General features: G+C 40.5%; 1 protein-coding gene across 3 annotated transcripts; it reads left to right on the top strand.

Moving 5' to 3' along the window:
• Positions 1-4: 4 nt before the first annotated feature.
• On the top strand, positions 5-24,444 carry RTN4IP1 (reticulon 4 interacting protein 1). 3 transcript variants are annotated; one of them, XM_013304584.3, is made up of 9 exons: positions 5-371; positions 1,948-2,099; positions 2,906-2,974; positions 3,230-3,354; positions 8,555-8,603; positions 10,120-10,256; positions 12,495-12,678; positions 14,039-14,131; positions 14,870-15,150. In XM_013304584.3, exons 1-9 carry the CDS (start codon positions 125-127, stop codon positions 14,894-14,896), a joined length of 1,083 nt encoding a protein of 360 aa, XP_013160038.2. In that variant the 5' UTR covers positions 5-124; the 3' UTR covers positions 14,897-15,150. The 3 variants fall into 3 exon arrangements, with proteins under 3 accessions (XP_013160038.2, XP_027651956.2, XP_005244094.2); XM_005244037.4 differs by lacking the exon at positions 14,870-15,150 and adding an exon at positions 24,311-24,444 and having other exon boundaries at positions 100-371; XM_027796155.2 differs by lacking the exons at positions 8,555-8,603; positions 10,120-10,256; positions 14,870-15,150 and adding an exon at positions 24,311-24,444.

The following is a 24,444-nucleotide window of genomic DNA, read 5'->3' as shown; positions in this document are numbered from 1 at the left end:
GCGGAGGGCAGGCAGCGCCGGCCGGGCCGGGCCTCCGGCGCTGAGCGCGGAGGCGAGCGGGAGCGCCGCGTCCCGGGCTGTTCCTGCGGGCGCCGGCTGCTCGGCCCGGCCCGGCTGCCCGGCCATGCTGTCGCGGGGGGCGGTGAGCGGGCGGGCGCTGCGTGGGGCTGTCGGGTCGCCGCCGTCCCGCGGCCTCCGCGCCTCTCCGCGGGCGCCCTCCGCCATGCCCTCCTGGGTTATAGACCGGTACGGCCCTAACGACGTGCTGCGCTTCACCAGGAACATGGTGTTCCCCACCATAAACTTCCCGAACGAGGTCATCATTAAGGTTCACGCTGCGAGCCTGAACCCCATCGACCTTAGCATGAGAAGTAAGTGCCGAGGCCGAGCGGCCGGGGCTCGCCTGGCGCGATGGCAGGGGGTGTGTGGGCTGAGGCGCCCACAGGGCCCCGGCCTCCGCCCCGGCACAGGCGACGCCAGCGGCCTGCCCCGGTGGGCACCTCGGCAGGGTCCAGAGGGCCGCTTCAAAGCACCTGCTGCCCCGAGCCCTGTGGGAAACCGCCTTCTCGAAACTATTTTTTTCAGGTTCTTAGGGAAGAATGGTACAAAAGCCATTGCCTTTCTGAAGGCGAGTATGTGTGTTGCAGGGCTAAGCTTTTAACCTGAGTGACTAAGTGCCGGCCTCCGCAGGCTTGCAGCTCACAGGTCAGCTTCCTTTTGCGAATAGTATAGCCGTGGGGGGCGGGGGTATTTCCTGACCTTCTACCCCATCCCCACCATCTGGGTGGTGGCACTCTCTGGACCAAGAGCCTAGCTCTTCCAAGGTGTCGCATTCCACCTCCTCCCACCCCCCCAAGAGGTGCTGGATTTCCCTCTGAGGTGGATGGGGCTGAAGGTCAAAGTTGCCACAAAGTTGACACGAGCAACATAATCCAAACCATGTTGTTAGTTGACGTGCCCTTTCTTCCTGAATTGGCATCTGGGTACCTGATGTCATCTTGTCCAGGAAATCTGTATTTTTCAGTGACCAACTCTTTGTATTTGACACCTTTAATCATTTTTTTTTCCTTGGTTTCAAGGTTTGGAACACAAGAAAAAGTTGTAGAAGACCTTATATTTCATGTGGAGAAGTGGTCTTGCATGTCAAACCAGATTCAGTAGCATATGCAGAGGTATCTGCAGGAAGCCTGCTGACAGAGCCATAATTTGTGGTTTTGGTCTCTAATAAATGGATTTTAAAAAAATCTTGGTGTATAGTTGGGGTTTGATTATGGGACATCTGCTATCTGAGGATTGCTGTTGAGCAACCCACTTGTACTGCTGGGCTTTAACTACTGTTTTGAGTCAGTGTAAAAGTATTTGGAAGAAACTACATTTTCATCCTGCTTTTGTGTCTGTTTCTTCTCAGTATTAAAGTGCTTTCTAGCATAGTAGGGCACCAAGGCAGACTTGTCAGGCATACATGCCTGAACATAGACTGTTTTTAGGCCGCGCAGAGTTACTAGATGGGCAATTCTGACAGCAGCATTTAGCTATTACTAGGGAGATGTGCCTTAGTATGTTTTACAATGACGTTCACATTGCTTTTTACAGTACTTTATTTGAAAAGACAAATTGAAAGCTTGGATGACTTTTGAATTTGTAGTCATGTGATGCTGTTGGAAAATGGAGCATATTCAGCATTTCCAGTGGACGACTTAGAATTTCTGACAGTGTTATCACATAGAAAATGTTTTCCTAATGGAGAGCTATTTCATGGACAAATAAGCCAGAATAAGATTTGCTCTTTATTTGTAAAATCTGTAAAAGTATGAAATATTGCAGATTTTTTGCATGCTTAAGTTACAACAGAAGTGAGGCATATTAAGTAAACACAATGCTTCTAATTGGAATTATCCAGTTAATAATGAATGCTCAGTATGGTATGTCATGCTTCATGTTTTGCAGGTGGTTATGGTGCAACTGCATTAAATATGAAGCGGGATCCCCTGAAACTCAAAAGCATGGATACTGAATTTCCACTAACACTTGGTCGAGATGTCTCTGGTGTTGTTATGGAATGTGGACTGAATGTGTCTTATTTCAAACCCGGAGATGAGGTGATATCACCAATTTCTTGTTGTTTTTGGTTTTTTTTTTTTTTTTTTTTTCTAAAGTGTATAGTTACAAGGTACTATGAGATGTTCAGCTTTCATTTTCCTCTTTAGATTTTTTTTTTTAATATTATTGAACTCTGAATGAGGCCTATCTGGCAGTAAATTCCTAGAATGCTTTCTTCTGTACCTTTTTTCTCTGAAAAACATGGTCTCTTCCAGACCTCCTTCTACAAGTTAATTTCCCTTCTGTTTTTTTAGGTTTCTGTCCCTTTCAGTGGGGGCAAGGGAGTACTGTATTTATTTATAAGTGCATATTCAAGATGCTGCTTCATTTTTGACTGAAGATAGAATTCTAACAGGAAGGGATTAGTTGGGTTTTTTTCTTGTGTAACTTAGTTAGGATAGGAACTGTGGCATCCACTTTGTGAGTCCCCACATAAATCATGATGATGTCTGCTTTCACATTTACCAATAGCTTTCACATTTTACCAGTTCTAGTACATTAAATCTGATTTTCTCCCTGCCTCATCCCCTCCAGTCTGGGCTTTCCTGTCATGGAAGTATTTTGGGGTTATTGAAAAATTATGTCTTATACACAGTATGGTACAGTTTATTTACATAGTTCTGCAGTCCATTTGGTCTTCTGATGTTTTTTGCGTAAACAGTAAGCTAAAACTGGTTTCTGATAAATCATAGTGAAGACTTCTGCAAATTGAAAAAAAGATTTCTGTAATGAAGAAAACTTTCCGTGTAGGTACAATCATGCAGAAAGTCACAAAAATTGATAGTTGTTTTCTGTTTGGTTTTAGGTGTGGGCAGCAATTCCTCCGTGGAAACAGGGCACTCTGTCAGAATTTGTGGTAGCTAGTGGAAACGAGGTAAACATTCAAAAAATGTGGTGGACAGAAAACCAAAATTGTAAAGATTGGCATTTGTTTTCTTTAATGTCTAAGTAACTGTTTATTTATTAGTGCTTGAATTGTTTTAGACTCCAGCTAGTTATTAAAATAGTCATTAAAATTAAAATTGAAAATGTGGAATACACAATCTGCAATTCAGTAAAGCTTGTCTAAATATTTCAGTGTCACATAGGATCTTCCATGTGACTTAGATATGATTGATTTGATTTTCAGGTGTCTTTCAAGCCGAAGTGTCTCAGTCACACAGAAGCTGCCTCCTTGCCATATGTAGGTCTCACAGCATGGTCTGCAGTTAACCAAGTTGGAGGACTAAACCAAAGTAATTGTAGTGGGAAAAGGTAAGTAAATAGTTCTTGTGCTAAAACTTAAGTGTTTCGTTTTTATACTGACTACCTGCTTCTAAGACATGTCCAGCAGTGATGAGGACTGTTATACCATGACATTCACAAAATCAGCTGGCCTGAAGGTATTAGGTTCAATCTATACAACTGCTGAGAGAGAGGCTTCTTTAGAGGGAGCCTCTGACGAGGACCCTAACTGAAGTAAGTGTACCTAGTCACTTGCTGCTTGCTTCCTCTATATAGCGACTATATAGAGGTAGCCCAATGTATATCTAATGCATGGGACTATATAAAGAATGTACGGATGGTATCTAGGAATTCATAGCGAGTTTGCCTTTTTGCCTACTAGGACAGGTATCCAAATATAATACCCTCTCTGAGTTATTCTGGCATCTCACAAAAAGCCCTCTCAACCACAGAGGTGTGGTTCATTCAGTTCCTGCATGTGCGGGCTATTTGGAACAGACTGGTTTTCCAGCTTTTTTTTTTAAAAAAAAAGAGCAGGTGACTGGGTCCCATTTGACCTGTAGGCCAGAACTTTGATGGGGTCAGGAATGCAGAAGAGAAGAGGGAAACATGCAAGACCGGCAGCCAAATCAAATAGAAAAATTGGCTTTGTTTATCAGCCTGTTAATCTGACAATGGCAGATGGAGGGCAGAAGAGGAAAAATGCATTGAAAGATTGGAGCAGATACCATTTTTGTTCTGATAATTGAAATTTGCACTTACTTTGGCCTTTGAATGTTTGTGTAAATAGCAAAGTGTTCAGAATGGAAAGAAAGGCAAAAGTGAGAATACCGGAATTGAAAAATAATCATTAAAATTACGATGCTGCACTAAAAATTTAGGTCATAAAGTAACTATTGGACAGTAGGAATCCAGGTGCCTGACCTCTTATCTTGGATGTACCTGTTGTAATGCAACACATTGCAAAGGACAGTAGATTTATTGAAATTCTTCACCCGCATCTTCGAAAGGTATTTGAGTGAGTGGTGGTTCATACATCATGGTAAATTCCATCATAAAAATATCAAGTAATTGTTGGTTTTAAAGAGAAACGATGTTTTGAGAAAATGAAATTGCAAAATTTAAACCAGTTTCAAAGAGTTGTCATTGAAATTAACTTCCAGCTAGTGATAAAATTCTTGATACATTGCCTGCCTTTTTATTTTTCAGTTTTAGACTTTTTTTATTATCTTAACTTTCACGTGTAAATAGAATTAACCTGAAGATACATGTTGGTAGGCTAGTGTTGTTTAAAGTATCTTCCCAATCTTCAGGTAAGTGTTTAGATTGTTAAAAGTTAAATTCAAACTGCATTTATTTTGTGTCTTTACACTTAACATTTATGTTCCCAATAAATATTTAATTACTCTGTCAGCAAAAAAAAAAATTAATGTACTTGTAAAATTATGATGTTTCCCATCTAGAAGTTTTGAATTGTAAAAACGGCAGAGAATGACTTACATGATGGTAGCTTTTTTCCCCTGGAAAATTTTTTATAGGAAAATACATAAAATACATTGAAGAGGCTGTGCAAAGGTATATTCTGTGAACTTTACATTACTCTCTCAGAGCAATAATTTCAAAATACAAGAATTTTTGTAATGTTTCTTAATTTCTTGAAATAATTTAATGTTTGGTAAGAAGTTACCTACATACGTGATTTTATGTTGATCTTTTTGTCTCCTGTAGGTGTATATAAATAGCTATGTAAAAGGGTGCATATACACACAAGAGTATGTCTTATTTTGAAACAGCAGCTGTATTCCTTGATGAAAGCTACTTCACTGACACTTTATTGCAGTGTTAAGACATCTTAGAAATAGCGAGATTTTTCTGTTAGTGTGTATTGTTTTCTTTGCCTCTTTTAAGATGGATGGGTGGGCTAACCAGAAAATCTCCTGAACAGTCCAACATCTGAGTGTATGTTTAATTGCTAAGAGTATCTGTTGCATCTGCACACACTTGTCACAGATTTTATTTTTACAAGTTACCAGAAGTGTGCTCACATTGTTCGTGATGTCTCCTGCTTCGCTGGCTCCAGTTGTTTCTCCATAACTTTTATCCTATACCGCTATTTATGTTGATATTCTTGCACAAGCTAAAAGTGAATATTCTTGTTATCCAAAATGTTCAGAATGACTCTGTTGTTTTGAAGTTCCCTGTGGACAATACCTGGAGAGCTTCTTATATGTGCCCGTGTCCTGTTTCAGTAGAAAGAGGGGCTGTGCTTGTTCAACAGTAGCTGTTAAATATCTCGCTTGCTGTATTCACAAAAAACATGATAAAACCAAACCTGACAATTTGAGGAGTTCTTGAAAATGTTTAATATTAAGTAAAGGTGGTTTATATAAATGCAGTCAATATTTTATACATTTAAGTATGCTGGGGAGAGATGCTGAATTCTGTTACTGTAAGCTATGAAATGTACGCTCCTGGTTTATATTGTTTCAATGAAAATTTGAATGATATACCCCAAGAAAATATTTTTCTTCAAAGTGTGTGTGTTATTTCATCATTTTATCTGTTGAGAAGTACGAAGCGAGTGTAGGTTGTAAAGCTTCTTGATAGGGTAAATGCTTCTTGATACAGGAATAAATCTCAAGGACTTTTCATTGGCATAATCAAATGGAATGAGTTTTATATATATATATAATTGAGACATTCAGTAAGTGTAATATTTTTTATTTACAATGTAGCAGAATCACTGGAAATTGTTAGTTGTTTATAATCTGGAGAAAATATTAGTCCTAGATCTATACACCCACTCCCTACCCCCTGTGTCTTTTGTGGGGTGGACACACAGCTGAAACAAGTCCTGACCCTCTGTTGCTGGTTTCTGACCACACCATAGTTTGAAGCAGGGCCCAGGGACAAGGGCTAAACTCTCAAATCCCATGGTATGCTCATCTGGAGAGATCTGCTGACTGATCATTTGAACTGCTAGAGCCTCAGATGGAGCTTGGTGAATGCTGGCTTGAATTATGTGCCTCTGTCAGACAGGAGCAAAAGCCTGTGGTATGAACGTTTGTTTTGTTCTTTTGAGAAAATTGGTTCTCTTGGATCTCTGTTCACATCAAATAATTCATTAGTTTGTTCCCTTGTGCACACGCTTGTGTTAGTTTTCTCCTGAGCTCACCTTTGCAGTGGAACAGTAGTTTCTCTGATATGTTTTCTCCTGGCTGTGTTTTCCCGAGGCAATGCAAATAAAACTGCCTGCTTTGGCACTTTCCACCATATGTGGTCCTTCGTTACTGTTCTAACAGGTTCTGCACCTTCAAACGCTTCCCCACTTCCTTGTGTTGTGCCAAACAACATGTCTTGCTGTCCTCAGTGCTGTAAAAATGCTCATCTGTTGAGCTGTGGCACATGGATCTCTGCTTCAGAGGCAAACTGTGTCTGCACAGAAAAGCTTACTTGAAGACACAACGTATGGAGAGAGTTTCAATAAGTAGAAGGTTTGGTAGAAAATAGCCCATGTATAACATAGGAACAAATCAAATCTAGAAAATATTTCCACCTGAAGAATCTCAAGGGCTTTTGTTGAAAGAGAAAAGGAAAAGTCCTAGCCATGCAGCTCCCCAGAACTGGAGATGGTACCTAAATCCCTGAGCAAAACCGTACATTTTAAAATGACAGCTTTCTCCAAAATTTGTAGTGGAATAAATGCCATTTGAGCAAGGAGTGAAATTGGAAAGGCGGTTTGACAAGATTTTTTTGGAAGGATTTGGTTGTGACTGTGCTTTGTAAGCATAAAGATGGGCTTAACCTAGTATCTTGAGTGTGGCATCCCTGCGCCTTTTCAAGTATAATAAAATCTAAATATGAATGTTTCTTCAGGCATCTGTTGTTAGAAGCATGGTTCTGAGGATATGTGTGTTTTGGCAGATTTAAAAGCTGCAGGCATTGTGGTTTCACATTCTTAATCTGAATTTTGCGGCTTGGATCAGTGAAATAAGGAGGGAATAGAATCTGATCAGTTACCAAAGAGGAAGCATTTTAAAATGGATACTGTGACCAAAGCCAAGTCTCTTAGGTTACTTCAAAGAACTTTTTTAAACTGAGGTTCCAGAATGTGTATTATAATTTTGCACTGTTAAAAGCAATTTCCTTCAACATCCAGCACAGTGAGATTTAAAACAGGAACATCACCAGCTTCTGAAGATACTGAAATTTTTCTGGCAAATGGAAGTTCTGAGAAACATGATGTTCTCCAACCCTATGCCAAGACTTCATCTTGGATCTTCCTTTTGTCCCAGAATTAGCAAATGAGTTCAAAGTCCAAGCCCTTTTTGTAATTTCAGCAGTGAGGCTTTCTTACTAATTTACTTTCTGAAGTTTAGTTATTTAGTAAAGTATCCAGATGAAAATTTTGAATAGCAATTAAGCTGCTAGCAGTAAGGTTCTCACACAGCTAAACTTGCAGTCATTTTTACGAAATTTAGGATAGTGTGTTCAGTTAAAATAAACTCTCACTTGCTAGTATTTCACTTTCTTGCTTGTGTGCCAGTTTGTTTCCACAACCTGGCATTTACAGGGTCTTGTTGAGATGTGTGAACTAGAAAAAAATCTTCTGCCTTTTTTCTAAAGAAAAAAACAGATACGTTAATTTAATAGAACTTGTTTACGGTGAGGCTACTTCATCGCATTTTTATCTTTCTTTTAGATAAATATGATGCAATATGGGAAAATTATGTTCCATATATTCTGAAGTTCTGAATCTCCCTAGTGATGGTAAACTATTTTTTTCTCTTAGATAACACCAATTTGTGTAAAGTGTTGGTGAATCTAATTTTTTTCTTTTAGAGATATGACACTGGAGTCTGGGAGGTGGAGTCTCTTAACTGATTTTGTCCCAAACTAAGCAATTAAGTTTGGGGAAATGAGGACAGAGGGGTTTGGGTGATAAAGGTTACTGCCTGACAGTTCCACTGCCTGGATTAGTGGAAAGCACATACAAGGAAGTCTCTTTGGCTGTGCTGTGATTACACTCTTGGGACAGGAAGCGTGATCAGCAATGTTAAGTCACATTATGGCTATCTGAAGAGTTAACCTCAAAGTAACATGGAATGATAAATACGGTCTTTTGCTTGAAATAATTGGGTGTCAGATGTGTATTGGAAGCATTAGAATACATAGTTACTGTAGAGTTTATTTAAAGAACTATTTAATATATTTTAATTTTTTCTTACAGAGTATTAATATTAGGAGCTTCAGGAGGAGTCGGTACATTCGCTATACAGGTAATATAAACCAGCATGCTGAGGATTCATCTTCAAATTATTCTATGTAAAAGAAAAAAATGGAAGGGGATTGAGGGAAGGAATAGTGAAATAGCAAGTTACTGATTGGTCTGTCTGATATTTCCAGAAGTGAAATATTTTCAGTCTTATTGCTTTTCATTTATTACATTGTATTAGTTTAAAGTAGGAAGCAGGTACTTAGAAAGAAACAAGTTGTGAGCATAGGTGGTGAAAGATTGCATTTAACCGTTTGGGTGAAGGAAATCTCCGATAGGTGTAACTTGAAGTGTGTAGCCTGTTTTCCTTATCCTTTCAGTCAGCTCTGCTGCATAAATATGAAAAGAACTTGGTGTATGAGTAGAAAAACTGATAGCGAATGTATCATTACCTGACGGTTGTAGGTGGTCAAATGATAAGAGGGGCAGCAAGCTTTTATGTGCAGTGTATGTAAAGCACAGTGGCTTAGATTAATTTTCCCTCACGGTCTTTGCCCTGCTGCCCTTTTGTCTGTCTTCACTCCAGTAGTTCTAAACTTTGGAGAGTCAACATGCTCTTTGAGTGATCCATTAATTGTGGACCATCCTCTTTTCATGCTGTCATTTAATTTGGGTATTTTGTTTCTAATCAGTGTTGTCTCATGCTGAAACATGTTTCTCTTGAGAATATGAAAAAAATATAGAAGTTGTGTGATTGTGTCACTGTGTTTCATGTTACTAGACCATAAATGTAGTGGTTTTAAACAGACGTAGGGGAGAATTTTTAGTGGTATGCTATTTGCCTGATCCTTGATAAAGCAGGTGACTAAATTAGATCAGTATGAAAGGCTGACCAGGCACTGACTAGTTGCAATTTCTACTTGATTAGTCCTGAGTAAACTAATTAATCTGGAATAAATGTAAATAAAGATTACTGTAAATGAAAAATTATATTACAGAAAAGATAAATAACTAGCAAAAATCCTTTACTTTGGTATAGCTTTTGGAGTAGGAGATAACCTCATGTTCTTCCTGTGATAAATCAAAGATGACTTCCTCCTTTTTCTTGTTATTAATATTTAAGCTATTTACAGTGAGACAGATATATGAAATACTTCATGAGCAGGTATTTAAAAATATTTAATGGCTGATCTAGTGACAGTTTTGTAGATGGGTAATTTGGACAGTCCCTCTTGGTATACATTTAGCTTGCAGATTTAGATGACAAACTGAATATTTTATTTGAAGGCTTATTTGTCCTGAGACCTGATATCTGTAAGTGGCATTAAAAACCCACCCTCCTTCCTCCACGCCAACTCCTCCCTCCCCAAAAACTCCTTAAAAGTTGATAAATTGTAACCCTTGTTTGTCAGTGGCATGTGTGACAAGTTACCCTATGTTGGAGCACTGTCTCCCCACTCCTTACTAAAGGTGCTCATTTATTATATAACTATGACGATGCTTTGGCTTTTTAAGTTGTTCTTAAGGTTTCACTATATTTTAAACTTCGGACTTCTTTTGTTTTTTATACTTTTTTTTAGCTAGTGAAGGCCTGGGGTGCTCATGTGACAGCAGTTTGTTCTCATGATGCCAGCACACTGATGAAAAAGCTTGGAGCAGATGATGTGATTGATTACAAATCTGGAAATCTGGAACAGCAACTTAAAACATTACCCTTGTACGTGTTCGTGTTGCTTAATACTGAGATGAAGGAGTTGGCGGTCAGACCTTTTGCCTTTTCATTGCTTGATTTCAGTCTATCAGAACTCCCTTTTTTTTTCCTTTCTTTTTTTCTTTTTCTTTTTTGGTCCCGTCCTGTGTGTGTCTCCCTGCTCCCTGTTTTCTAAAGCTAGACTTTGTAAAGCAAATTCATCCCAGCCCTTTTTGAATGCGATTTGCCAAGTGAGTATCCAAATCACAGATGTCACTGTAAGACTAAGCCGGTTAATTGGGCTTGTGGAAGCAAGCTCACTTTCACGTGCTTCTCTTCAATGACTGTGATTTGAACGTTTTGTCCACTTCCATCAAAGGATCTTGGAGCCTTTACAAAGCATGAGTAAGTTAAAATAAGTCTCAGAAAATCCTGTGTGAGGTTAGTAAATAGTACAGTTGACCTTCTAGAGGGAAGGACTATGTTATGAAGCAGTTAAACAACGTGCCTGAAGGTCTTTAGCCACTGTGAACTCAACTGGAGTAAATTTCTGTAACACTGAGTATGGTTGCCTCTGATAAACAGTCGCGCTTATCTTGTCACAGCAGTTATGTTTAAACTAGCTTGGGGGGGTACTGTAGAACTGAAGTCTTTTTTACTTTTGTAATCTTTCCATCTCTTTAAACTTAGTTTACCATGACTTGTATTTGAATATGGTATTTACACTGGTCTTTTTAGCTAGATTGAGTTAACTTTCTGGGAGGGGAAATCGAAGCTGTTCAGTCTATGAAAGAATCTGACTGATAACTGTGCTAAGAAGGCTGTTTAACTATCCTGTGATCATCATCAGGCCTGAGGTCAGCTGTGAGGGTACTGGTAATGTCTGCATGGGCAGGATGTGCAGTAACTAACTTAATAGTTTGCAAGCAGTGCTAAATTTGCCTTGTGCAATTCAAAACCTTAAATGCTAAAGGCCCATTCTAGCAAGTGACTTTTTAGGAGATACAGCAGCACTGTCCTAGGGTGCAGTTTTATGATATAGCTAAGCTGATCAGTCAGGTGTACTGAGAGTGATGTTCCTACTTCCCTCCCCTTTTCAGTTGTACTGACTCTTCAGACCCTATAGTGAGTTAGTTTTTCCTGGAGCATTAATTTTCATTATTTTAATTTCTCTTGTTGGCAGCTAACTGTTAGGTTGACTGAACTTTTACATGAAGCCACATCCTTAGAGGACGGGTAGGAAAACTGTCTTTCCAGAGAGAACTTTTCTATTTAATTTGCATAAAGTATTTTCCCTCTTGTTTGTAGGTTATTTAGATAGTTGTATGTGTATATACATATCTGTTGCAATCTGGAGATTGCTGGAAGTGTACAGATCAAAATGAGAATGAGCTGTGCATCTGACAGAATAGGTGCATAGCTCTCTGTTGCCCTATTCAGCCTTTACAGGCTTACGTGCTGGGATAATGGGAATGAATGCTGAAACTCTGCTGGGATAATGAAAACGAATGCTGAAACACTGGCTCGTTGCCAGAGGCTACATGTACTTATTCCATGGAGGGAAGGTTTTAGACCTTTTGCATTATTGGGTTCTATGTTGAACAGGTAGATGCAAAGAAAAGAGCTGTCAGTAGAGGTGAAGTGGCCCCAAAACAAATAAGATGGTAAAAAAAAACCTTTTTAGAAGTACATGTTTAGGATTGGGTCTCAGAAAAGATGCAAGAAGATAAATGTTAGTAGAGTAATTTATTTGTGTAACTTTGGCCACTGGAACTAACTTTCACATGAGTACAGCATGTACAGGAGATGTTCCTAGTCAGGGTGTGAGTCCAGACTACTACTGACATGCACATTGTTCAATGCTAGGACCAGACCTCAGGATGGTTCCAGTAGTCTCAGTGGGAAGGCTGAGGAGAGAGAGCTCTAGGTAGCTTTAAGCAAGTGGAGAATGTAGTTGGGTGTCTAAGACTGCGTTTTGCAGTTTAAGTTATCTAAATAGCCTGTGACTGCTGTGCCATGATTGGGCAATAACCTGTAACACTCATTGTACAATAAAGCCGGGATTTAGCTGGTCTTGGAATAAAGCTGGGATTTAGCTGGTCTTGGGACTTTCTTGCCACTGTCCTGCAGGGAGATTGTTTTATTGCATTGCGGTGACATGTAAAAATGTGAACTTGTAGCCAGTTTCTGATATGAATTAGCTTAATTATGATGAAATTATTTTTCCCATATTGTGATTTTAAACCTGTGTTTGCATGTCTGCAGATTTGATTTCATCCTAGATAATGTTGGTGGATCCACTGAGAATTGGGCTCTAGATCTCCTGAAGAAATGGTCAGGAGCAACATACGTTACCTTAGTGACACCTTTCCTGATCAATATGGACAAACTTGGAGTGGCAGATGGCATGTTACAAACAGGAGTCACTGTTGGTTCCAAAACCGTAAAGGTATTTGACAAAATCCTACATACTTTAATATTATGTATTACTCTAGTAGCTTCCTTCGTGGCTTGGATGATAGTCGTGCGGCTCATGTAGAGGCATCCTGGTGTATTTTCCTCGTACATTAAGTATACTTCAGATGCATTTTTATTCTTCCCTTCTTTCTTGCACTGAAAAAAAATATGTGTTGGGGTTGTGCTGATGGGCGTATGTGGTAGTCTGGGGTGCTGTGCTTTGAAGTTTTTATTCCTTATTGTGCTTTTCATTGTGGCCTTTTCCATATGGCCTCCCTAGTGAGTCCTGCTGACAGCTCGTGTTTCATAGTAAGCAGAGCAAATCCCTGCCTCATTGAAGTGAGGGTAATTTTGCTACTTGCTTTAGGCTGGTCAGCCTTTCTCTCAAAACATCGTTCCATGACTGATTCTCTTCATCCTATTCCAGCACAAGAGAGTAATAGAAGCGGTTGAGGGTGGCTAGAAAGTCTTTCATCTCTTTCATGTTCATGTGTCTGGATGGTGATACTGATTTTTCATGAGTGGATCTTAAAACGTTCTGCCAGTGGCCAGATCAGTGAGGCTTTTTAGAACTTTTCTTTTTCTTCTCTCAACATGTGTACTTGCTGTCCAGATGAATGCTTTTCAAGCAGTTGCTATGGTATTCCTGTAATGGCATGGTTGAATGAGATTCTAAGTCCTGCACCAATACTTTCAAAGGAAAGCTTGAAAACAAAATGAAAAGGCTGGGAAGAAATAATGCGATACTGTTTCTCAGCGTGCATGTTTCCATGATGAGGAACATTGTATGCCATGCATTAAAAAATAATCTCTCTCTGGCAGATGATGGCTCTTATTCCTGTAATGACTTACCTAGAGGAGGGGCTCTTGACTTGTGCTTGTGAGATCTTCCCAAAATGCTTTTCATGTAAGCTGCCACCTGTCATTGGACGGTGATGACTTTGGAAGATGTGATGGTGGAAAGTTTAATCACTGACACTGAGGTGGAAGGTTCTAAATGTCACATTGCTGGGTTTATTTCACCTCCTTTGTGAATGTGTGTAAACATGTAACACCGTTTCCCTCTTATGTAACAAATAATGCTGTTTCTAGCTGAGGAGGCAGGTGTTTGTTTTCTCAAGAAACTGACTTGTGCAATTGGACACACAATTCACCCTGATCCTATTGTGGTAATACAACATCCCTGTCTGTACATATAATCCATGCTTAGGTGACATTTTTTCCCAGACGTTAGCATATAATTTCCGTGTCTTTTCCTTTAAGTTACTTCTCTAGTGTTTCTGGTATTAATTTAAGTTCCCTTTCCAGTTTTGTCTTACAGTTTTTTAATATATTTGTGATTTTTCTTGCAGCATCTCTTTAAAGGAGTCCATTATCGGTGGGCATTTTTTATGCCAAGTGGTCCAAGTTTGGATGAAATAGCAGAACTAGTTGATTCTGGAAAGGTATGTCAGTAATGGTTATTTGGGTATTTGTGCTGAAGGAGGTGCTGTTTTAAGTCAAAAATGGTGTCGTTCACAGTTAGGGAGTAAAATGTTATGAGAGTCACAGTGAGGAAAACTACTGAAGAATTGACTTGCTCCAGCTTCTAACTTCTGCCGTTTGCATGGAATTTAGGAGTTTGTAATCCTTAAGACTGTTCTGCCTTCTCCCTCTCCATCCAACCTGTTTCTAGAAACAAAGTTTACTAAGTTATGAGGAAAGAATGTCCAGTGGTAGTTTATTTTTGCCAGTGGAAATTATTTAGCATGAACTCTGGTGTTGAAAATTGTATGTTTTAAGAGGCCTTATTTGTTTCATTTGGTCAGATGGAACATGACTGTGTATCTGCACATGCAAACTTGCTTAGCCTGGATGATCAGGAGTCCTGCCCGTAATTGTGCACAGAACTAGAATGTTCAGGTTTGCAGGTCACAGATGATCTGCATTGGTAGAGCGGTGACAAGAATCTTGTGTTTCGTTATTTCAGTGCTTCAGAGTATAGTGTTTGTGCTAGTTCAGCACAGTGACTTGGAATATTGTGAGTGTTCCTAAGCTTTCGGGGAATCTCAAGTGGACTTGGGGAAAGGCATAAAGTGACAGGTTACTGTTTTTCTGATCTTTTCAGATTTATGAGCTTGTTACAAAATGTGTGCGAGAGTGAGCAGCTGATTGCCTGTTTATTGGATTGTGTGGTGCTGTAGGTCCTGGCAGTGTCCTCTTCTGGATAATTTCGTGTTGCCAAAATTCCCAGAGTAGAGAATATTGACAACTGCTGTTCATCTTTCTATGTGGTACCGAAACAAGAGGAAGCAGAGTCTGCCATGACTGCTAGTAATTCCAGTATGTGAACTGTCAGGTCATCTGTGCTCTAAATTTGTGCGTATTAGTAAAATGTAGATCTCTGTGAGTGCTGTTCCCCTTTTTTGCTATGCATTGTGTTCCAGAGTTTGGAGAAGAGTAAATAAATTGTTGTCATACTTAAGGCCTGATTGCTTCTATTTGCCACCTCAGTGATGCTATCAGAATAAAAATCTTCCTGAGTTCAGCCACTCCTATTCCTCTGTCATAACCAGTGTGCTGCTGACACAGCCAGTGGGAAGTCTGTGTTTCCTAAAAAGTTACCTGCTCATAAACAGAGGCTGCAGCAGCATGAGCTGTGGTGAAGTGTGATCCTGGTTAGAGCTTTGCACCACTCTGCTTTGCATTATGTCCAGTGCTGTAGGCGTTATACCATGGTCAAGAAAGAAACCCTAGAAGATGGTCCTCATTCTGTGATGCCATCCAATCACTCTGCTAAATTCTAATTTTCTAAGAAACAGAAATGCCTTTATTTTTGTTCTTGCCTTTTGTCCTGATTTTTAGCCAGACACAGCTTATTTTCTGTTCTGCTTCTACCTTGTATGCAAAACAAATGCAGAATATGTCCACAAAAGCCTCTCGGGAAGCACCTGCTTATGCAATAGAGAGAGGGCTTAGTGGCTGTTCTTTGCCTAATAATCTGGACAGGTGAACTGTAATGCCATTTAAAATGTATGTCATACATATATGAATGTCCTGATGTACTTCTTGTTGTAAGATGATCATAGGACAAAGGTGTTTGCTTGGTCTTTAATTTTCTGTGCAAAAACAAGTCATAATGGCAGACTTGTTTATCTGCATAGTCATTATTCTAGCAGCATTTTACTTTATTTTGTAAAATGTAAACACCCATGCTATCATCAGTATTTTATAACACCAGGTGTGTTCCATTTAGACAGATGTTAACAAGAATATGACCTTTATTGTCTAGACACAAGAGTTCTTCTAAATGGACAGGTCATCTATTCAGAAGAGTAGGTGTTTGGGAAAAAAGTCAGGAGAAAATTACTGGAGGAAGCGTATCATAATTTCCCTTAGCTAAGTGAAAAGAAATGTTTATGTTTTGAATGGGAGAGAATAAGTGAGAAGTAAAAAACACAGAGCAGTAAAAGTATAGCAAGAAGACTCGGGGAGGCTAGCAAAGTGAGCTCATGTAGCTGAACTCTTAGTTTTGAGTGAATACAGTTTTGAATAATGCAGATTTCGTTATTTTGAAATTTCAGTGAATTGTCTTTTCTGTTACAGGTGTTTTAATTTTGAGATTGTATGAAGCATGAATAGGAAAGCAATTGGAGATCTCCAGAAACTGAAAGGCTTTTTTCAGGAAAGTGTAAATCATGAGGGGGGATTTAAATAAAGGAAATTAAAAGGAGCTGATGGCTTAAAGAAATGATGTTACAGTAAGTGAAGCTTTGAAGAGCACACCCCTGAAGCACTTACAAATCGTATCGATTTGCCAGTGTTTTTTCTTTTAGTCCTTTTGTGCCGACACAGATTTTCAGTTCATCATTTTCCTTTGCAAAAGCAAAATGATTCTCAATCCTTCAGTGGATAAAGAATAAGCAAAAAGGGCATTTTGGTTAAAGACACTGGGTTTTCACATGGATGATCTTTGTAGCAAGGGATAGAGATTTACAAAATGGCAGCTATGAGGAGTTCTTTTAACAGCCTTTTTTCACGGGGAGGAGAAGGAGAGGATTTGATGAGCTGGTAGCACAGGGAAGGAAACTAATTTTCCTTTTGTAATTTACCTGCACATCAGCTCAGTTCTGGGGATTGTAAAACTATTTTCAGTATGAGCTGTTTTTCTCTGCCTTGCGACTGTGCATCTTGCAAAGAGACTATTGTGAGACTAAGGGGCTGGGAGGCTGCTGCAGCAGTAGTGGGCACGGAGAAAGTCAAGTATTTCCTTGTCAAATTTTAGAGATGCTGGCTACTTTCTAAACTGCCGGGAAGTCCCTGTTGTGGGTTCAACTCCAGTTAATTACAAGCCAGGAAGGACTGGCTTTACCTGAGCTCCACCAAATTGGCTGGTGAAGCACATGTCAGAAGCAGGGGATCTCTTTCCATGGCAGAACGCTCCTGGTGAATTACAAGGTTTTCATCTTAGGACAACTGAAATCAACAGAGCCTTCAGTTCAGGACACAGGTCTGCTGGCACACTGCTGAAGCATCGTCACTGGTCTCTGCTGCCAGCATCATCACTGCAAGGCTAGTTAAGAATTGGTTTGATGTATTTGTGGTCAGTGTTGTGGATTTAACATTGAGAGTCTTGGGTTTTGCTGCTCGCTTAACGTTTTCCTCCTTTCTAAGGATCTGCCATTTAGTCCTTGGTGAAAATATACCAGACTCATGTAACTACATATATTTGTAGAAAGCCTTTAACATATAACTGAGCATTTACTTTGCCTTTTAGAAGGCCTGATGGAGGAGGACAGGCTCAAAAGACTCAGTGCGATAAGGGGGAGCACTAAGTATGTTGTACATTTCTGCTGGACCATGATAGGATGTGGGTTAACATGCTGCCGTACAGCAATGTGAAATTTTCATTTTAAATCAGTGCTATTTAAATGCAGTGCAGGTGTGTGTGTGCAGTATTTCTGGTGGCTTAATACTCTTTCCTTCAGAGCTGAGTTGCATCAGATGGGCTGATGGCTGAAAGTTGATTTTGCAGAAGGAAGGCTAAAGGACAAGTAGAGTCTCCGACCATGAAATGAATAGATCATTCTCTGTGTTGTTTGCTTTCTAGATAAATCTTACAGCACAGGCATACGTAAGAAGAACAATTGCATGCCTATATGAATGTAATTTTTGTGTAGTGTACACATTTTGCTGAAGACGCTAGATTCTTTGGACTTAGCACCTGCTGTTGTGCTTTGGAGGACAGGATGCTGACTGTTCTTTGGCCCTGCTGCTGTCTTCCTGTGCAGTGCTGTACAAATCACATAACCTTTTGCTATTGTAATTTCTCTATCTACTAATGAGGGCTAATGCCCTTTATCTGCCGTTGGTGGTTTGCTCTGAGATACCCTGTCAAAATGTGGAATTCACTTGTTTTCTATTGCTAGTCTTTGCTATTTCACAAGTAAATAACACAAATGGATATGGTAATCCACTTTGACATTACTTGGGTTTTGAGTTGTTTGGGTGGCCATGATTTCAGATGGCTTACATTCCTCCTGCTAGCATAGGTTATCACAGCTTTTTGACTCTGTATCCTAACTCCTGTGTATTGATTGGCTTCCAATTCATCTTGTTACAGTTCTGCAAGTAACTTTTTCCCTGGCCCTTGTTGCACAATTGTTGCAGATTTCTTTCATCTGTATGAATATCAAACAGCTAATGTAAAGTATATGGAGTCCTTGAATGTTCTCCAAACCTGGCATCTCTACATGTGGCCATCTCTGCAGTAGTTCCAGTCTTTGTCTTCATGGCTATGCTAAGGTATCTTGAGGTAGCTGAGGTGACTTGCCCTTGGGTGGTGCCAGCTTTTATTCTGCCTATCTGAAAAAGGACCCTAGCATAGTGATTCTGTGCTTAAATGTCTAAATTGACTAGGGATCAGTCCTCCTCCCCACTCTCTTTAGTCACTCACACTTGTTCCAGCGACTGTCTTTCTCCATGCTAAATTGCAAAGCTTGCACTTTTTTTTAATTTTTAATTTTGTGTTTTCTTGTTGCGGTGCTTTTGCTTGCCAGGTTGGTTGGCTGGAACCCAGAGATGTTGATCAAGGAGAGGTTGCCAAAAGCTCTGTTCAGTCCTTTCTCTTCCAAAAGGAACCTCTATCTGCATTTTGTCACGGCCACCAAAAAAATCACCACTGTGATTTTTATTAAAACACATCTGCTCCTCTTCCTCCAGGACACAGTATCTTGCTTATGCTCTTTATGAAAGTGCTATGTGATTATATCATAAAGCATCTGTGAAGACGACTAATGGGAATTTTGCATACCGTGGGGTGATAGGGTTTGTATATGTAAATTCACATAAACCACAATGAGGTCTGGAAAATTTTCATCATATACCAGGTACTTAATCAAATGTGTTTCCTCAACCTGATGTAATTGCATATTCTGTAGAAAGTCAGTCCTAGTGTTCTGAGCGCTAGTCCACTAGTGTAGGATGGAATTATGTTATGTCCAGCACAGTGGTGAAATGTGGGGACAAGACAGCTCTTGTCTTTTTTGAGTTTGATTTGCTGAGACCTGGGGAGATGCAGGTCATTCATCTGTTCTTCTAATATATATGTAATATATTTATATGTAATATGCTTTCATACATAAATATATTTACTTATATATATATACATAACTGTACTAAAGTTTGTTCTGTCTTAATTATATGGTAGCATTGCCCCAGGTTGCTTTAATTACCAGCATAAATATCAGGACAACTACTGTAAACGTGACAGCTAAGGGATTCCAGAAGAATTGCTCTTTCCTTTAGTTAATAGTTTTTCAGCATGGTTAGTAGGTAACTAAACCCAGGATCTTCCTCATTTCTACTCATTTAAGCTTGGTCTAGGTTAGCACACACTACGATTCTGGTCTCGTTCCAGTTTCTTACTGCTCTTCATTGTGTTCTGTAGAAGCTGTTAATTAAGGAACTAGGGATATTTTTTTAAAGCTGCTTCTACACTCCAGACCATAGCCTGATAGCCTGCTTAACTGGGATTTATCTTGTAGCATTTTAATAACTGTAGATGATACTCATGAGTTCCTGTGGGCTGCTGTTAGAAGCTTGATGTAAAATTATGAACCTTGGCTTGGAAAACAAACAAAAACCTGGTAATACAGTTGTTGTTAAGATGACTGTGGGAGTAGACCCCAGGACACATGCCTTCCATTCCCGTGTCTTAATGCAGGACCATTCATCTTACGGCTGTATGAGACTGGACCATTTTTACTTCTGTAGGCGCTTTAGCCAGAAATACCATGTACCTGATGTCTTTTTAATGTGCTCTTAGATGAAAGTGCCTATTTTCTGAAATAACAGCTTAATCAAAAGCATAGTACTGTATAGTTGCAAAGCTACCCATACAACATGGGACCAGAGCCAGCTGTTCCAGGAGGTAAGAACCTTAATCTTTGTCTTCAGTGAGGGTTGACTGTAGAACTTAATGTTGGCAAGCAGTATGAAGCTCAGCGTACGCTGTTGCATGCCATTTTAAGGGGAAGGAAGGATGAAGGAAGGGGTGGGATTGAGACCCAAAGAGCATAGAACTTGAGTGCAGAAGAGAAGGAGATGCTCAGCTAGAGGGAAGAAATGACAGAAGCAGCAGTGTCCCAAACCAGCATTTTTTTCCATGAGATGGCAATAAAGTACAGTGTGTTTAGTATCAGGACAGGGACTATTCTTTGTAACGACTTCTGTTCAAGTCTCTTGTTGACATTGAAGGGAGACTCACTGAAGGCCAAAGGAGAGTATCAAGCTCTGCATTTGTGCTCATACACTGCATCTGGGCGTGGGTGGTAATTGCTGGAGGAAGACATCTCCTAACTCAGCTAGTGCAAATGGCAAGCAGGTCTTTCCCATCACGACAAGCCCCCAAGAGGATTTTGGTATCTGGTGGAGCACGTCACAACTTTTGTTCTGTGCATATGCAAGTATCTTTTCCAAAGCACGTACACGAGCCATGAGCAGACCTGTGGCTGCTTACCGAGGTGTAGGTAGGGTGTGTGCAGTGGGAGGCAGCAGCTGGGTGGGAGGCACTCGGCAAAGCAAGGCTGCCCGGCAGTTTTGACACCGCCATCCTTTACAAACCTGGGGGAGAGCCAATGCACTGTCATTGCCCTTGGAGTGATAGGACTGTTCCTTTCTGCTTTGAAGTAGGCTTGCTCCGAGGGCCTCTGAGGTTTGGTTGTCTCTCTCCGGAGGATTTCAAGGCTCTAGCTCTCCCTCCAGCGGCAGGAAGCACTCCTCACTCAGCGGAGTGACTTGTTGCTAATAAACGGTCAAAGCCCATCTTCCTTCATGTTTTCTTGCTTGTCCCCTTCCTGATATATTCAGACTGTGTCTTTGCTACCACAGAAGTGGGGACTGCCAAGGGTGGTCTAGAATTTGCCATTAGCGGGAGGGTGCTCCTGCTGACCAGTCAACTCCTGCCCGTGCCTGCTCACTGCCTGCTGCGTTCAAAGCCGGATTGGCTGGGATACCACTTCTGTGCGCTATGTAGGATGGCCTTAATCAGCATCAGCAATTACTCTTTTTATTTTTCCAAACACACGAGTTCATTTCAAGAGACCTGAGATTCATTTCTATAGTATGACCTGCATCGGAGAGAATGAAGAGGAAGAAAATACCTTTCAGGCCCAATCTGTTTTCAGATAAACATTTCAATGCGCGCGCGTGTGTGTGTAATCCTTTCTGTCCCTGACTTTAGTTTAATCCCTTTTCCCTGAACAAATAGGTGTCCTCTGGCAAGGAACTGATGCGTGGTTGTAAATAGGCAGTGTTTTTATTATCCAGTTAATCTCCATTTATTATCACACATTCAACAAACAGCAGACGCTCCCCTACTTGTTTGTCTGTTCACAGGAAGAAATTTTATCTTAGTCAGTGGATTATGGTAAAGGCTGAGTGAATCACTGTGCTGCAACACGGTCAGCCCTTTCAGGGTTAGTCAAACAATGGGACTGACCAGCCAGCCAGATAAAATGTTTAATGCTCTAGATTTTCAGGATCATCGATTTAGTATTCATGTCTCTCTATAGCACTGCCTAAAGCCAGTGTTTAAATGGAGCTAGAGGTTACATCAATGTAGCAGATGGGCTTTGAGTGTGTGGTGGCTGCAATACACATGGTGTTTTTAACTGCGAGGCTGAATTTGGGGTGCCTCTGAATCCCTGTGTCACCAATTTTCAAATGCGATGCTTTGAACTTTACCTAATAGGCTGAGGACATAACATACCTCATTCTGTCAGGGTTATCAGCTGCAATCTATAATAAATGACTGCAGGTAGCAGAACACTGAAGTGTCCTGCTCTGTTTTTTATCAGTTGCTGTATGTGTTTGAAATTAACTTCTGCCTTTCCCTGGAATCCCTTGTGCTTCACACCCCTTGTGCTGCTGCACTGCTTTCTTCCCCGAATACCTTTCCCCCCTCCCAGCCTCTTGCCCTGCTAGGGTCATGTGTCCATGCTCCAGCAGGCTGCTGGGGGGTTTTCCCTTTATTTTCTCCTTACATACAAAGCTGTGCTTCAGTGAACTGCTATTAACAGTAAGTACTTGTACAAGTGTTGCACTTGTGTTTGGCTCAACAAGGTTACCGAGTTTTTCCCCAAGCTTCTGCTGTGAAAGCAAGGGCTGGTCTTCCTCAGAACAGTCACTGCTGACCAGCAGCATGTTCCTCCTGCTGGTAAGTCACAGCAGCTGCAGTTTACCCAAAGCTATTGTCTTACTCGGTGTTTTTGCTGTCCTGGGTCCACGTCCCTGACTTTGCTGATGCCCGAGACATTTCCATTCTCTGCTGGATGCTGACCAAACATGATTTTGACTTGATCGTTCATGCCCAACGTTTCTTCCCTAGTTGAGCAGCAGAAAGGTTACACGGGATCTTTGTGGCTTCTCTAGTGCATTACTACTCAGTTTGCTAAAGGTTTGTTAACAGAGATTGTCCTGGTAGAACAAGGAAAAGAATTTACCCAGCCTTGTACCCCACAGCATGGCAAGTTTGAGGCACATAGTGAATATATTTATTTGCACACTTTGGCTTATTCTGAGTTTTTCTTTGGAGGGGATTCACTCCTCCCTACTTTTCTGCCATGTAAAGTTTCACACTACTGCTGAGCTTGTGTTGACAAAAAAACCCAGGAGGCTCTAGTGACAAGATGAGGAGGCACTGCAGTGTAACAGATTATTGATGCCTTGGGTTACCGTTAGATAAGCAAAATCTAGTTATTGTAGTGCAATGAGTAGACTTCAAGGTAAGGCACTGTGTATGAATAAAGATAAAATTCAGAGCACTGAGAAAAAGATGTACATAAGCACGGACAACCACCAGACTGCGTTTGTTGTGCTGTTGGGGAGGATGCTGGGTGGTCAGTGCTGCTGCTTGGAAGGTGCGTATGAAAACCTTTCCTGGGTAATGCTGCATATTCACCTTCTAAGCAGCATGTCTGAATACCCAGCCCTTGCCTTGTGGTGAAAAGCAAGCAAGCCGTTTGAGAGATGGCACTGTTCTGATGCTGGCGAATTGTTTGTATCCTTATTGCTGTTGGTGTTGCTTTTCCATGTAGCAAGGTGCATGTCCGACCAGGAGAGGGCAGTTGGTTACTAGTTCTGGAGCATTCAACAACAGTGTGTGCATGCTAGTAGCTCGGGGAGGGGGAGGGCGAAGCCTGAAGATACTTTTCCTGTAACAAAACCAGCAAGGATCCAGTTAGCGGATCCAAGGAAGGAGACCAACCTCAGGGCAGGCAGGAGCTTTGGGAGGTCTTTCTGTACACAGATTTTATACTGGCCTTTGCAAGGCTGACTCAAAACTTGACAGTAGGCAAGTATTTTCCAGAAGCAACTAGGATTTATTTTGCCTCAGTGTACAGACAATGCTGTCTATAAAGAAAATGCTCATAGGGTTTTCAGGCTCCTTAATAATGGGTAGACTGAGTAGGGTAGTTTCACCTTCATTATTAGAAATTAAAATAATCCAGAAGGCTACTCTGCTATTTTAGCGTTAATTTTGTAGTCGATGCAAGATGGGCTTAATCATGTATGCCTGTTGGGATACACAGTGGCTGAATTTTCAAGTGTGTCTAAATGGTTCAGCAACAAATGTTTGTGGACTTTTTTTGTACTTCATTTGTGGCCAAGTCTTTTAAGGATACAGAGGCATGTACTGATGCACTAGAATCATGAGCACCTTTAAAACATCTGACCTTTTGAAAATCCTTGGGTTTAACAAGAAAACCAGCAGAGAAAGACGAGGGGGAAAAAAATGTTCTTCCTTTTCCCCAGCATATCGCTCTCAACAACAAAGTTGAACCACAGTGTCAGCTTTTAAAGGGACTTACAGCCTTACATGGTAACTTTATTGTTAAAAGAGTCCCAGGTGAGGGCTCCAAATTGTGCTAGTAGAGGTGTTTCAAAACCTGGGCAAAGAGCAGCACGAAGTCTTTCAGGGACCTTCTGCATGCAGGAAAAAAGTTAAAAGCTAGCGACTACCTCATTTGGCAACTTCTGCCGTAAATACTATATAGAAACATCCCCCCTTTCTTCATACAGCTTCTAAGAGTGAAGAAGATACATTATTTTATTCCTAATATGACACTTTCTTTATTCTGTAGATTCAACCAGTTATCGATCAAGTCTTCTCTTTTTCTGAAGTTCCAAAGGCCTTTCTGAAATTGGAAGGAGGACATGCACGTGGGAAAACAGTGATTGATGTAATTAGTAAAAAATAAAGTATCTCTAATCATTA

Source organism: Falco peregrinus, chromosome 7 (genome assembly GCF_023634155.1).
Source record: "Falco peregrinus isolate bFalPer1 chromosome 7, bFalPer1.pri, whole genome shotgun sequence".
Classification (NCBI taxonomy): Eukaryota; Metazoa; Chordata; class Aves; order Falconiformes; family Falconidae; genus Falco; species Falco peregrinus.
The sequence above is the reverse complement of the archived record's forward strand: the minus strand, read 5'-3'. Positions and strand labels throughout refer to the sequence as shown.

What these genes read in the sequence shown, in the direction of transcription:
- RTN4IP1 (XM_005244037.4), top strand. Translation starts at nt 125, where the DNA reads ATGCTGTCGCGGGGGGCGGTGAGCGGGCGGGCGCTGCGTGGGGCTGTC. An exon ending in TCGGTACATTCGCTATACAG is followed by an intron (nt 8,604 to 10,119) that starts GTAATATAAACC and finishes ACTTTTTTTTAG; the next exon opens with CTAGTGAAGGCCTGGGGTGC. An exon ending in CAACTTAAAACATTACCCTT is followed by an intron (nt 10,257 to 12,494) that starts GTACGTGTTCGT and finishes GCATGTCTGCAG; the next exon opens with ATTTGATTTCATCCTAGATA.